At 35.5% G+C, this 15996-nt stretch overlaps 1 protein-coding gene across 22 annotated transcripts in view; it reads right to left on the bottom strand.

Moving 5' to 3' along the window:
* Window positions 1-15996, bottom strand: part of VPS13B (vacuolar protein sorting 13 homolog B) — a 438137-nt gene that overhangs the window by 220173 nt on the left and 201968 nt on the right. For 21 of the 22 annotated variants that reach the window (XR_003256169.1, XM_026082771.1, XM_026082768.1 and 18 more), the window contains 2 exons: window positions 9098-9332; window positions 631-851 (listed from right to left, as the gene is read on the bottom strand). Coding sequence is in view for 21 of the 22 variants with exons in the window: in XM_026082771.1 (XP_025938556.1) it covers window positions 631-851; window positions 9098-9332 (456 nt within the window). In the remaining variant the exon portion in view is untranslated. Of the gene's footprint in view, window positions 1-630; window positions 852-9097; window positions 9333-15996 lie in introns of those variants that run through there. The other variant, XM_026082789.1, reaches the window with a different exon arrangement.

Genomic DNA, 15996 nt, shown 5'->3' with positions numbered 1-15996 from the left:
CAACACCACTGTTGCTCATATGTTGCAATTGTCATGAAAATATTATTTAAGTTACAGTAGACATTACTCAAAATTTTGCAAAGAAAACCTACGATGTAGGACTAAAGAAAACTTGATCCAACTCAGAAAAATGCAGGGTGCAGTCTTAGAAAATCTAGCAACCTTTTTGTCTTTTAATAAACACGTATGAGATGATAACTTTTATTTATATATATCAGTTTTTTTTCTTACAAAATTACCATTGTATGCCTGCAAAACATTTCATGTTTGAAGAAATGTTATTTCTGTGAGAATATGATAAAAAATTGCATTAAACCATTCCAATATAAGAATCCAGAGTAACAGCAGAACAGTACTATAGCATTTAACGGTACATCTGCAATTCATTTCATTCCATCAGCCAAAAGATGCATTTATACTGTAGCTATTACATTTTGAGAAGAGTTTAAATTACAAAACTTGAGAGAGCTTCAAAGCAAATCTTAATCTAAGCACCTTGATCTTGATGGCCCAGTTAAAAAAAAATTAAGATGTTTAATAGAAGAGAACCTCTTCAACAAAATGCAGAACAATTGTACTTAAATCAAGTTATTTTTAATTTCCTTTCATAAATCAATTAAATGTACCAACCTGTGGGTTCGAGCATTTTATTTCAAGGGACTCAAGGTCGACATGGAGGCAGACGACAAACGAGTGTCTGGATTCTGGCCCTGAAGCAAGCAGTTTCTGTGAAGTAACAGCTAAAGTAGAAGTACAGCCCATTGGTTCCACTAAATTTAGTGTCATCTGTTGTCCAAGAAGAGTATATATACTGAAATGATGCAGACTGATTGTCCAAGGAAAGGAATCACCTAATCATTAAAAAGAGGGAAAACAGTTAAATTCCATAATAAATACGAGGTCATAAGTTTTTTCAGAACTCAGTAAAGGCCTTATCCTAGACCCAAGGCACATGCCTTCAATGGCCATTAAATTATTCCCAAACTCTCAAAAATATCCTTCAACTATCAATTCCATTCTACACCTGGAAATCTAGAAAATAGCAATAATTTTTTTCGGTTTCTTAAAAATTGAAATCCTTTGGGAACTTTAACTTCACACTGTGAATAAATGTGTCCAACACAGCATTAAAAGAGCATATTTTTTACTTTATTTTATTTTCAGAAACTTTGAATTCAACATACGCTTGGCAAACATTTTTTACTGTCTTAGGTCCATTTAACCAAGAAATCTGAACTACCACCTTTCCTCAAACTGAGGAGTATCCTATCCTGAAACACTCCCCACTTATATCAGCATATGGGTGGCAGAGGCAGTTCCTTACAATAGACACTCTATAATTTATACATTTTTTCAGGTTTTAAYACTAAAAGGAACAATTATCTTCCTTCTGAAAATTTACAGCTTGGACCTCAACAGAATAGTGCCTTGAGATAAAGCCGATCCCAAAGCACTGCTCAGGTAAGTGAGACCTTGACCACATCTGTCCAGGTTTGATTAGATTAATCCTGTAGGAGCAGGAAAACAAAGAAGCAATAGATGAACCTTTTTAATGTAATTACTGCTGCCTTCACACTTTGGTAATACATTTGGGGTGGGAAACTAGGGGGTGGCAGAAACCATGGTGACAACTGCCAATTCGCCTTAGATATGGAGGAAATCCAAGAGACTGGCCCAGGGCTATATGACTACAGCAAGGCCATTGGTGGCTTATGTTGACAATCTAACACAGAAAGAAATGGGGAAAACAACAGCCCCTCGGAGGGCAGGGAGAGAAGGCAGAGCCGACACCTCCAAGCCGGTGGAGAAGGCTGAGCCCGAGGTGGAAGTGCTACATGTAGAGGCCAGGACCTGACACATCGAACAGTCAGAGCGGGTGTCCTGTTCGCCTGCGTCCATGGCGTTGGTCTACACTGAACTGGAGGAGCAGTGGCCTTCACTGGTGTTTGTGTGTGCGGTGTGTGTGTGTGTGTGTGTGTGTGTGTGTGTGTGTAATAGGAATCTTAGCACAGAAATCAATATCCAGCCACTACAGCCATTCTGCTTAGTAAACACATTTTCTACCACGTGTCAGTGAGTGGTGTGGCTCTGTTCTTGCCACTGCCTCCCCTTAGTTCCCCTGTAACAGAATGGCAATGCATTTTGTAAAAACAAATTACTATAAACCTATGCTGAGTACTTCATTTCCTATATTTAGAAGAAAGCTACCCAGGAGTAGTGCCTGGAGGCCCACCCTGGACCATCATCAAGGATAACCAGTGAGGCAATCAGCAGTGTCCAGCGGCATAACAAAACGGCTGCAACTTCAGTACAATCTTTTTTCTTTAGATTGTCAACAGATGGGGAAAAAATGGAAAAGTCACCAAAGCAGGATGAGCTAGACAGAATTATTTGGGTGTCACCAAAGCAGGATGAGCTAGACAGAATTATTTGGGTAAGTCTTCAAAAAGATAACAGAAACTCCTTCTAGTGAGAGAAAACCTTAGACAGCTCTGCCAGCCAGAGCTGAAAGGAACCAGCTGTATGACTGAGAAAGCAAACCATGTAAACTGAAGAACCCCACGTTTGGTAACTGTGTCCCAAAGAGGCAATTCAGGTCTGTAAGAGACTGAACCAAAACCCAAAGAACACTCAACAGAAGTGAGGAAAATGAGGCAGTGAAAGATATTTGGGCAATTCTCATTTCACACAAAACATACAAATAGTTTTCAAATGCTCTTTAGAAGTACAGCAGTGTAACAATTACGTAAGAAATTTTTCCCCAAAAGAAAGCCTTCATTATTCTGTTTATCAGATTTTCTGCCGAGGAAGTTGGGCCATTCTGTCCCATTCAGATGAAGGGAAGTCTGTGCCCAGCACGTGAACCGTGAGGCCCCAGAAGAGTGGCCTGGAACCAGCGCCATTTCAGAGGAACATGAAAGTGGCTGGATGCAGTCTAGATCCAAAGCTGGCAGGCTGATGAGCATCCAATAAGCCCAGCCAGGGCCAAAAGGTTCTTCGTCTTTGTACAGAGAACATGCATTTGGGAGGATGGAAAGAGAGAATTTCTCCCTCCTATACCAAAACTCAAAGATTATTTGGTATGAGATTTTATTTTTCACAACTTTGGTGCTGGAGTCATGGTAGTAGGAAAAGCTGCATGTTGAAATTCCAAAAGCGCAGGAGCCAGGTCTTGAGTAATGGGACAGAAGATGGCAGAAAAGTACCCATGCACACTAGGATGGGCCCTAATAGTCTTAAAGAGCTATAAAGAACCTGAACTAGTGTGTTTAAAAAATATATGGCGAGTCCCAGTGTGTATTTGCTGCTTGGTGTGGCACACTGTCAACAGTGTGTCCTGTTAAGAAATTACATTGCTGAGAAATAGCACAAATTAACTGTTAACTGTGATTAACCGTTCAAAAGAAATTTTACAAAACTTTTAAAATTAAAATTAAAAGCTGGATCCAAACATCTTTTTATCATATTATTTTAGTAAAAGTTTTATTGTTTCTTCCACAGGTGGCGCCAGCAATAAGTGTATACAGACAGGAGTATATATCAGGCAAGTTTGTGTGTCTTATCCTAAGAAAGAACTGAAAAATTCTGTATTTATTTTGAAGCTATTACAAACTGGAGAACTCAGCTCAATCAAAGTAACTTGAAAATACTTTGGAAGTGTTTAAGATTAGATATTTAAAAAGCAGTTAGTAAACCAGATTTTTTCCATGTTCAGCCAGCCAAGAAATACAAAGTATTAATTGTAATAGATGGAAAAAATTCAAACACGAAGTCAACTCTAATGACATGTTTCTAATTACTACACATGATCTTTGCTTTTCTCTGTGATCACAGAAGTAAATTAACATTGGTTTTATTTCAGGGATTGGAAAGAATCTCCAGAGAGAATACTGAATGTTAGCTATACTATGCTGTATATATTATCTACCTTAAAAGTAAAACATACCCAATTTTCTCAATGTATAGAAATCACAGAGTGCTGAACAGTGTAGTAAATACATCACAAAATTACAACTATAAAATCCCCCTTACTGTCATCATCTACCTCTTTTTTTAGCTCCATGCACACTATGTGATCATTCAGATACTATACTGGAACTGTCCACCTTATAAATACTTGTTTTGGGGTTGTAATTCTGATTGCTTTACATAAAAAAAAAAAAAAACAAAACAAAAAAACACTTACCTGCATTCATTTGCAGATTGGTTTTATGAAACTACTTAAATCAAAGTGTCTGAACATCAAAAGCAATACTGTTTAAAAAACATTTACTTCAAACCTCATTTATTAGTAGGTAGGAAGGAAAAACCAGCACCACACTTGGCAGACATTTTCTCAGCATGTCTAATGTTCTCATCCATGTATACTTTTGTTTTGTTATTTAATTTCTTTGCTTTTTTTAAGCTGAAATATAAGTAAAACTAACATTACCTTCAACAGAACCAGAACTCACCCAGATCTTTTATAGGCAAGAATATAAGAGATACACATGAAACAAGGTTACTGATTCTGATTAATTCCTGACTGACAGCTTTCATAAATCCTTATTTTTAATTCCTCCTCACTACTGATTTAAAAAAACTTGAAAATCTGTTAATTAAGGTATTTCAACTGTTTTTACAATTTCTTAAATTTATAAATGACATTTTCAGATCTTTGGCAGTTGACTGACTCAATCAACAGACAATTCTCAAAGAATAGGCATTTATCATGTATCCGATATTTGCTATAGTTCGGCAAGACTCCTTTTCTACAGAGAATTTATTTTTGCTATATGTATAATTAAAAGCTTTTGCTATGTACAAGCACTTTCTTTGGTAGTTACCTGAGGTACTGTAACATACTGATGATTTTCTTGATTTCTGTTTCTTAGCAAGAGGCAATGCTCATTTTAAGTCCTTCCACATTTATGAGACAAGATAGTGATAAATGTGTTTAGCTACTAATAATTTTGTTATACATTTGCTCTCACTTTTATATGACACTTCTCTCTGTTTTAAAAACCATAGTGCAAAAGTGGCAGTCATATAAATGTTGTACAAAATGTTGACAGTTGTACAAACTATGGATTTTGTTTGTTTAAAATTAGTAATGGCAGGAGAGAAATCATGAAAGTTTTTTCGCGCAAATGATCTGGGATCTATTCCCAGGTCTGCTAAATGTATCCTATGTAATCTTCAAAAAGCATCTTGATTACTTTGTCTTCACTGCCCTTTCTGCACCTACACTGCAGGGTCTTTACATGGAATTTCCACTTCCCTCACATTCTCATGTGATATGCAATATTTAAAAGAAAAAGATATTGTCATAATTACTTATTAGGTCAACGTTGTACTTCTTCCCAGCCATGCGACAGGGGAGCCGTTACATGGCTGCACATGCTAGGTGCATCCAGTGTAAAGTACTGAGAGCTTTGACCACGTCCAGAGCTCGCTTTGGCAGATGAGATTTAGCTCTGCAGACCTCAGATGCAAGCACAGGCACAGATGCTTTGCTAGCTTGAGTGCGGCTATCTGGGAGCTCACAGGAGCTCAATATTAACAAGCTGTTTAAGCAGACTCTTCACTGCTATTCAGATACTGAAGAATATCACTAAAATGTGAGAACTAATTTTATAAAGTCATTACCCATAACAGATAACATATGTTAAGCTAAATATAATAATTACCATGTTTTACAGAAGGTGACATTGAATAAATACTGAAATAGCAGAATTTTTGAATGTCAAAGTTTCCTATTAAAAACTTGCCAATTGCCTTAATTTTCATTTTCAGTTACACAAATTATTTTTCATTTATTATACTGAAGTACTTTTTTTAAAATCTAACAAAAGATAATAACTTCTAAGAATGACTAACTTATCAATGCTCTGCTTTAACCATGAACTAAATCACTGCCTTTTTGGCAGTGATTTTTGCAGATCTGTTATATTTTAGTAGTTTATGGCCAATACATTTCATTACAATGAATTCAGTACTACAGCCCCTAATTTTCTATTTCCTCARAATCACTTGACAATTTGTTAAGTTTAAACCTAAGCTACAAACATCTGTGAGATTAAATGATTTGTTGTATTTCACAAACAAAAGCTATCTATCAGGGGTTGCCCACCTATTTAAATATTTGGCATAAAGTGATCTTCATGATTGCCAGTATACTGTTACCCACATGAAAATGTGAATATGATATCTAGCAATTTCAGCAACAATTTTGAGATATTTTGAACATTTGATTCTCTAATGTATCTTACAGTGTCCAGTAAATATTCTAAAAATGACATTCTCATACAGGCGGCTTCACAAAAGTTAGCAGTACGCACCCAGCGAGGAACCATTTTATATGCACCAGTCAAAGATTAAAAGGAAGCAACTGACTGAAGCAAGGGAAGCAGAGCACCAAACAGTAACTAGTTTAAAAATATAAGTGGAACCCAGGAAGAGGTGCTAAATTAAATTGATTAAAAATGCAAAATTCTCAATAAAGGAAGAGTTTCTAACTATTTAATTTCTTCAGTGTGTTCTGCCTCATTGGTAATAACTGGATCTCGAATTTTCTCATATGATTGATCTGACCTATCAAGATAATACTTAATGTAATTTAATACATTTTTACGAACTTATTTAGTGGTATTTGTTATTCAACAGAGGTTCAACAGAATACCTCATTCTTTACAAAGATAAACCTATTTCTGTTCACAAGCTACTTAGTATGATTGTGCTAAATTATGTTTCTGAATAGAAGTACTGTACTTAAAATGTTCTTTTAAGTTATTTCAGAAAAGGAATATAATAGCGCTCTCAAAACAAGTGGATATTGTATAAGCTATTTTCACAGTATGTTGACATCTTGAGGTCAATAAGTCTTTGTGAGAAGGCTGCAATATCCCCAAATGACAGTATGACTATGCTCCTTTTCTCTTCTCCTTTATTTTTTCAAGTAATAAGAAAAATATATGAGTGAAAATACAGCTTTCTTAAAAGTACGTACGTGTCCCTGTAAACAAGCCTTTTGCTCAGCTTTTTGTTTTTAATAAAAGAATTAATGATCAAAAAATATTTTTCAGGAAAAGCAAGCTTGGATAAACATCGTTTCACAGAGAAGGTAACATGTTTTAGGAATGATGCTATGTCCCTGAAGTCTTGTTCAAACACAGAATGCAAGTTAGAGACTCTCGCAATAAAAATGCATAAAAATTATTCACCTCTACATGGGAGGAAACAAGGAAGGTGACTTAAAAGCTTTGAAAAAACTTTCTTAATAGTCTGTTTAAGGGGGAGTTTTGGCATGAGAGAAGGCAATGGCTCCATAGAGAATCAAAAATAAGAAGATTGTGAGAACTTCTGTTTGGCATTATTCCCAGAGCACAAAGCTGCACACAAATAGATTCCTTACAATAGGTTTCATCCCAAACACAGCGATTCTTTTCTCTCACTAGGATCTTTCCTTCAAATCTGGATTTGACAAAATTCAAATGACTTTTACTTTCATAAATGGTTGAAGTTACCTCATCAGTTTAAAACAAACAAAAGACGACTTTGGTTAAATTATTTACCTTTTATCTATCACTATGATTGGCAAATTAGATCATTCCCACTAGAATTAATTATGGAAAAAACCTATACTTTTTTTTTTTTCATTTGCTGGTGTTCAGCACGCCTCTAATAAGACTTTCAGCATTAAAAACTMTGATTTTGTTTCTGTTGCTGTGGCTTGAGGTAAAAGGCAGAAAGGCAGAGAACAGTCCAGTAAGTTGCAGAACAAAAGGAGGTAGAAAATGCTGTTATAAACCCATAAAAATTTAAGACGGCAGGAGCAGGAGTAGCTCTGAAAAATGCTTCTGACTCCATTTTTCAAAAACATTCTCTATAACTGGTTACATTTCAACAATGTATATGCATAAAACAGTTTTGCCAGAAAATGCGGTCACAAAAGCAGTGTAACATGTGCGTTTCTCTCTCTTCATCTTAGTACAAACATACAAAACAGCAACAAATCCTTCTGAATAATATTTTTCAAGGATATACTAGTGAACTAACTGTACACTGACATTTCCCTGAAATTTTAAACTTGGTTATGACGCTAGATCTCATGGATGGCATTAAAATAAATCCAAAGACCAGCACTCAAGACTGTTAGGAATATTTGCCTTACCTATTTTCAGTAAACATTTTTTTATATGAATATCAATAAAACAAGATTTTTACATCAGTATTCCTTCAAACTAGTGCTGCAAAAGCATTTCCCCAGCCTGTTACTTTGATCACTTCACACCTTCTAACAGCTCTATCTTTTTATCATCTTAAACATAAGCAGCTTGTTTCCACTTGCGAGGGCCTTTATCAGCTTACCCCCTCCTTTCAGATCATTTCTCAATCAGTAGCAGAATGCAAAAAGTTGACCCTTCCCTCAGATCAGTCCACAAATCAAACCTCTATTACCTTTTCAAATAAGGAGTAGCATACTTTTTCTCATCCTTGTCCTTGCATGAGACCCCCCCGTAATGTAAAATGTTCTCAATTTTTTCTTGAAATCTCTACAATAACCTTGATACAATGCCYACAAAAACCAAACAGAACACATGACTGTTGCTTATCATGATGACCAGTGAAGTCTCACTGTTTTCTTGTGATAGTCTGCTATAGGTATGAATTTCTTTTCTTGTCTTACATTTAATGTTACCTCCCAGACTTTTTTTTGCTGGCAAAGGTGGTGTGGGATGTTTCTCCCAAACTGCTTCCATTTGGTCATGCAGTTCACAACTCACTGGCCCTTCCTGTGGTGTCAGCCCAACTTGGCTACATAGTAACTTGAATGACAAAAACAATCAGGGCAAGAATTGTACTTCTGATTTTTCTGGGCTTCACCAAAGAAGGAAAACATATCACAGAACTACTGCTAGCTCTCTGATGATGAGTTTCACTTTGATCTCTTTGGGCAAAGATTGTCATTAGTATTCCTAGCCCTCAATAAGACATAATATACAGCTAAAAAAGCACMACAACATAAAATGTTAGCAAAATAAAACAAAAAAAAATTTTCCTGGCGGTTCTAAATGGAAATTAAAGAGTAAAGCTTTTTAAATTTATCATACTCTACCTTCTTCAAGAATGGGTCTCAGCACAACAAATGGGATTTCTTGCAATGGTTCCATATGTTTGTGTCCAGCACTCATAATCTTTATCTGGGGCAAGCAGACAACAAGCGTGCCAGGCATACTGGCCTGCCCATGGTACCAGCTTCGGACAGTCCCAGGAATGTCACCGGATACAATGGTGCTTGGGGAAGGCAGGCTGTCATTTGGAATGAATACACAACAAGATTGCACTTCAAGCTGTAAAACAAAGCCGAGGAACAGATTATCATTTCTTCTCAATGTGCTATATTCATGTTGGTACCAAATCTCAAATCACAAATCCACCACAGTTAATTTGAAATAGCCTTAGTTTTTATGCAAATTAAAAGGAAAGATGACACAAAACGTTAGAAAATATTTATATTCTGGTAAATTATGATTATGGGAGGGGAGGGAAGAAAAAGTGTCATTTTGGTCTGTAAATCTGATGAGAAAGGTGTTGCCATGTAAACTGAACATATATCTACCTTTCAACAACTTTTTACAGGAAACATGATTGAGCTGGAAAATGTTCTCACAAAAAAGGTGAGAAAATCCTCCTCTTTTTGCAGTTCATTAGCTTTTGTTAGCACTAGCTAAGGCTCTAGAGCTAACCGACATTTTATATGCTGTTACTTTCTATAAAGATTTATTTCAGGGAGAATTCTGTCTTTACATTGTAGTCAACAGTAACAAATATGTGCAAAAAGGTTAATCATCAATAACCTAAGAAGAATAAAAGTTTAAGTGGAAAACTGACTTTCATTAAAACAAATGGATAGATAGCATCCTCCTCCCAAACACACATAACAGAAAGAGAAATTAATAAAGTTCATGCAGTTTATGAAGTTTTGCCCTGTTTTCACTGCAAACCAGAAGTAGTACATGCAATTTCATATGAAATGTCACTTCTTTGTTCTTTATTTTCAAACTCTGCTGTTACCCTGGAACATTTCTGACAATTCTGCCATCTCCTTAGGGACTTCTAGCAAGGCTGAGTAAGCCCAAACCAAGAACTGAACTCATCATGACTTGTTAGTGCAGAGGCAGCGTAAGCTACAGCCTCTTAGTCTTCCTTGGCTCTTACAAGTAATATTCTGCACCTGGATATCAAATAGCCCTAACAGCCTGCACACTTGAATGCTTTGTTAAGCAAGTACAAACTATGATTCAGTTTATTTCTTCACAATAGTTTGGAACAGTCTAGTGTCCAAACTATTGGACACAAGATGTTATTTGTAGCTGTGATAAAAGAGCATTTGTTTGCTGTGAACTTATGTAACAGAGACTAACAATTTGATATCATTAAAGAAATCATAGCTTAAAACTGATAAGCAAGGTTTGTGCATGATACCCTCCCCTGAAGGCTAATAATTCCCCAAGACAGCAATAGAAATGTGTAATAGCACTGGAATTCCTCAGCATCATAAATGCTTTGCCAGCCTACTGAAGAGAACACAGATATTCATCTTTATTTCAGCATTTTGTGTCCTTTTGCTTAGACAAACTGACAGGAATTCATTGCAGAAAAATATAAGTAGAATTTTGCAAAAATAAATACATTGTTACATGAAGTCTGTGTTTGTTTCTAGTTTTAGAATTGTTTGAATTGTAAAATGAAGTTAATTACATCTTTGATAAGTAGTTTATTGATCCAAGGTTGCAGAGTGTACTTTATTTATACTGGATGAAAAGCAACAGAGTATTGTTACAGATGTAACACATTCTTTTTTTTTTTTTTTAACTGGTAAATTAGTCATTGTGTCAATTTGCAAAGATTTCTACGGTGACACATTAGATCATTTTCTGGTCTGTTAGCAATAGGTTGCAGGTCAAACCATTCTGGGATAATGATAAATAGATGGCAAAAGAAGCTATGATCAGTATAACTTTTGTTTTATCAATGCACTTACTGAGTAAAAAAATTTATAAAAATCATTCATTCTACATACATACATATCTCTATGAAGATTAACATCAAATGCTGTCTCGATATACAAACCATGTGGTGGTAATAATCCAAAAATTCCACCAATTCCGAGAGATACAATACGTTATCACATTACCAGCAGCGGGATCTACAGGAGATGTTTTACAAAGTACTCTTGAGAAGAGATCTCAATACTCAGTAGAGTTTTTATATTTAATTCACAGTACAGTATAGCTTCATAGAGTTCTTCAAAGCCTTTTCTTTCATTTGACTTTCCCATATCAAGTATATTGAAGTTGAATCACAATAGTTTCACTCCTGCAAATGCCTGAGGGGAATTTCTGTTTACATATATGGATATTTTGCCTTTCATTTTACAAATGATTGAATGGGAGTTGGTCCTTGAATTTTGATGGCGTTATTTACATGATAGCTTTGGGCTCTTCATACATAGTATTACATATCCACTTACAGATATGTTTGTGAATTTGTGTTTCATTTAAAGATTTATATGAATAAATGAAATCTGCAGAACATATAGCTGCAGGATTTCAAAGGCCAACAAAATGAACATATGTAAAAATTCCGCATTTCAGTGCAAAACATGCAATTATTGTAATTATATAGGAAATTGCCAACTTGGATGCACAAGGGCCTGATAAGCATATATTCAAGCATTTGAGTCACACCTGCTGAACCTCTCAAAGTGAGGTTCTGCTTACACACAACTATCAACTTCAACGGGATTTGTGGATATTTATCTGACAGAATCCAGAGATCTGTCTAAAAGCAAGTTCCAGGGAAGGAATGGAAGAGTGCACCTATAATGATGTAATTATATGTTGGACAAAAAGTGAGAATGTGTGCTACAGATTGCTTCTCCAATCGGAAAAGTCCTTTAAAATATATGTAATCCAAATATCTTAAAATTAAACTACATCAATAGCATATATTAAAACTATCATATAAATCTCTTTACACTTTTTAAATAACTGTTAAACTGTGTGTCTAAAATTGTGAATTTAATGTAAAATGTGACTGATTTATGTAACTGAACATAAATCTGCAGCAGTAAATCTTGCATTAATGTAAGGATCTGACAATCCAAGGGAAAGAAAATGAAGTAATCTGCCAGTAAGAAGTCCTCAAGCTGGGGGTCAGATCCTGTTCATGGAAACCATCTGGTTGGGACCCTCCAAGCCACACCAAACACAAATGATCTTTTAAAAAAATATCCTATTCATTAATGCTTTGCAGCTGCACTGAGTGTTACTTCATTTTTCCATGGCAACATCCTTTCTGTTTCAAGGATCTTATTTCAGTTTTGGTAGCAACGTGTTCTTTTGCCAATACTGAACACATTCATGTGTTAAAGAGAAGGAATTATTACAAATTCTTGAAACAGAATCACCCCCTATTTTCATTTCTATTATGTCAAGGCCTACACATGCTAAGTAACGTACACTAATGACAAACCAATGAAGTAAGCAGTATTTTCCCTYCTACTTTAAAAAAGTTAAGCAAAGCGTACTGCTCTGAGCTTTTACCAACTTATTGACCTGAAAAGGTGCAATGACTTTAAGATCTCAGCTGTCTTAAAAGGAAAGTATTAAGTTACTGGAACAAATGGAGTATTTTTTAAGGCATATTTTATAAAAAAGAGAATGTTGCTCTATAAAGACCACTGTGAAATACACACTGCATAACAACCAAGTCTTCATAAATGGGGGGAGAGGGCAGCGGGGGGGAGAGAGAGAGAGAGAGAGAGAGAGAGAGAAACGAAAAAAATGCCCCAGCTACTCTGCCCAGCCGTGGCAGAGAGGGACAGGCGCTACAGAGTCCTTACAGCCTGTCGTGACGGCGATACAATAAGGAGATTCACTTCCCTGACACACACTTTACAGTGATAATAAACCAGTTACAGGTGCTGAAGATCACCCACTAGTGAGGTGACACTCAGGTGAAGGCATCTCCTGGGAAAAGGCCTCCATCCCCACTAACCATCATCCATCATAGTCTCTCTTGTCACATAGGCTCATGTGTTTCCGGGAGCTTCAGATACAGAATATAATCTTGCAATGATTCCCAGAGCAGCAAAGGTCACCCGGTACCCGTCTCCTGTAGGGGGTATGGTGTGGTCACTACCCTAAGACTGTACCTCAGTCCCCTACATCCAAATTAGCTCTATCCAATTAGATCACCTGCAGTTGAGCCTGGTGGGTGTTGCTTGTTAGAAATTAGGAAGACAGGCCAGAAATTCGTATTTCAAAATTAGACAAAAAGAAAAAAAAGATATAAATGGAAAGCAGTGCATATTAGTATGAGAATTAAAATGCTAGGTTACTTGCTCATACAAATGAGTGTAATAAAGACCAGATGCACTTTTTTTTTTTTGATTGCTTAAAACAAAATCTTAGTACTTCAGGGTACTCCTATTTTTTCTAAGCAAGCTTGATTTTAAAAAGTATTTTTGTTTAGTTATGGAATACTTTAACTTTTGCCAGTTTGCGATAAGTAATCATCTTAAGAAATCATCCTATCTCATAACCGCTGAAGAGTACTGTTATCAGTCACAAAGTCTCCTCCTGACCTACTCAAAGAATAAGAACTAGTCAATCCCATCATTGTACTTCTGCACTTTCAATCAATGTTTCATTTTAACTCTAATTCTGTGCAAGTTATATGCTTCAAAGAAAATATTATTTTCAATAATTTCAGGAAACAGACTCACTCTTTTGGACTAATTTCAGGGAGATATAAAGGCATGTGGAATATCTGGCTACATTTTGTGTGTAATACACACTTATTCGGTTGGCATTCACTGCAACATTACTCATTAATTCATTTGCTTTTAATACAGATCCTTCATTATTCTCACTGGAATTCAACATTAACAACCAATTAAAAATAACTGTGTTTATACTGCTTCACAAATTTAGCAACTATTAGTATGAAGAACACATGAAAAGTGAGTATTACCCTCCTACACAGTCTAACTGCCAAGAAGACTTCAAGGCTGCATATAAAATCCTACAACAACTAAATAATAAAAACAACTTTTTATGTTAAGTATGAAAGTCTTTTCACTAAAATACTAATAGCTTAGCACAACTCCAATGCACAAAATCTTCATGCAATATTCTATCATGAGCAAGACAGGGCCAGGGCTAAGCAAGTACCAGCTTTGGCTCCAAAATAAACTTTCCAGTTACTTTGGTTCCAAACACATTTACTTACTCAAGCTTCCACTAAAAGAATAATCCTTTGATGATTTTAAGTTATGAAGTTCTGTTTTACCTGACGACAACTGCAGACTTTTCTGTTCCACAATCATGTTAATAAAAGATACAGAAACATGAAAATAGCTTTAGAAAAAAAGCTTACAGTCTAAGTGTTCCAGTATTTAACTAGAAAAAATATTCCAGCAATTTGACTTTTTCCTATCGACAGAAAATCTAATTATATGGTATGTTTTATTAAAGGTATAAATATATATACACTATACTTGAATTGAAAAGCAGAGTCATTACCCTCAACTTCTTATCATACGCACATTGCTTTGCACAAATTTCAGCTTTCCCATTTAGGTTGATACTGAAGGACAAAAGACCTATATATATACATTTTATGTGTTGAAAAATACATTTAAATAAAATAGGCACAGAGACTGCTAATAATAAAAAGAACAGCAAGCATATCTACAAATCCTTCATATCTCACTAAGAAGGGCTACTGCATCTTTGTTCAGAAACTCTTTCTTGGGAATTTCCTGTTCTATTTCCTTGGAGTGTCTTGCAACTTTTTACTGGTAACATGTAGTGCCTCTTCCTGGCAAGATATTGGCATACACTTCAAGTATGATCAAAGCACAAGGATGAAACACATCAGAAGTTTGTAAGCTGCCGTGTGATTTCATAGGGCCATTTAATTTCAACACAGATAAAAAGTAAAAATGTAATTTCATATTCATAATGCTGAAAATTGAAAGCATCTATGTTACAAAAAACTGTAAGAAGTAAATGAATCTAGAACTTCAAACACAAGAAAGGGTATCTAATATAAAAAAAATCTTCTACCACCAATAGATCTAATCCCCAGGTATATTAGGTTAGAGTATGGATATATCCACAAATTACTCTTTGAAAAAACATGAGTCTATCAGTGTAGTGAATTTTCATCTCCATCAAAAAATACCAGTTCAATCACAAACATTTTTTTTCCTATTTGAAAACATGCAAACTTCATTTTTAACTGCTCAGCATTTACTCATACTTCAAAACAAATTCACTTTCCACTTTCCTGGCAGTTGCTCACACGACAAAGCTTACTATGAAAAATGTATGAGTAGAAGAGACAGTATCTCAATCCCAGTTCTATCTTCCCCATTTATAAAGGATCCAGTTCTTCATCCTCCTCATTATTTCATTATTAATTTTCTTATGACACAAGCTGTATACCTAATTTAAATACTGAGCTTCATTGCACTACATACTATCCAGACACGTAACAACAATACATTGCTTCCTTCAATGAGCTTACAAATGATATCTCTTTACTCCCCTTATCTAGTTATTCTTATCATCAGTGGTCACAATACTAAGAAAAAGAGGAAAGCAAACAAAATACTCAGGAAACAACAACAGAAGATCTGACTGAAAGCTAAATGGTGTTAACAGCAAGCACCCCCTCAACTTCAGTGTGTTCTGGGATGAAGTAACAAACCTGAAGTCCTTGCTCAGGCAAAACTCAAATTTTTCAAGCCCTCTAATAGTCTGAAGCCARAGTCTCGTCTGTATGAAAAAGGAGTAAAACAGAGACTGGTTTGGGGATGAGGCTGTGTATAAATAAATATATTTCCGGGTAGGAAGAATGAACAGGCATTCACTTTCTGCCAATAATAGTGAGGTTTTTTTTAAATTTTAACATGAAAACAGTTCTGCAACTATATGCTGG

The sequence above is a fragment of the Apteryx rowi genome, unplaced genomic scaffold (genome assembly GCF_003343035.1).
Source record: "Apteryx rowi isolate R43461 unplaced genomic scaffold, aptRow1 scaffold_591, whole genome shotgun sequence".
Classification (NCBI taxonomy): Eukaryota; Metazoa; Chordata; class Aves; order Apterygiformes; family Apterygidae; genus Apteryx; species Apteryx rowi.
Note: the sequence above shows the minus strand (reverse complement) of the source record. Positions and strands in the feature narration are given on the sequence as shown.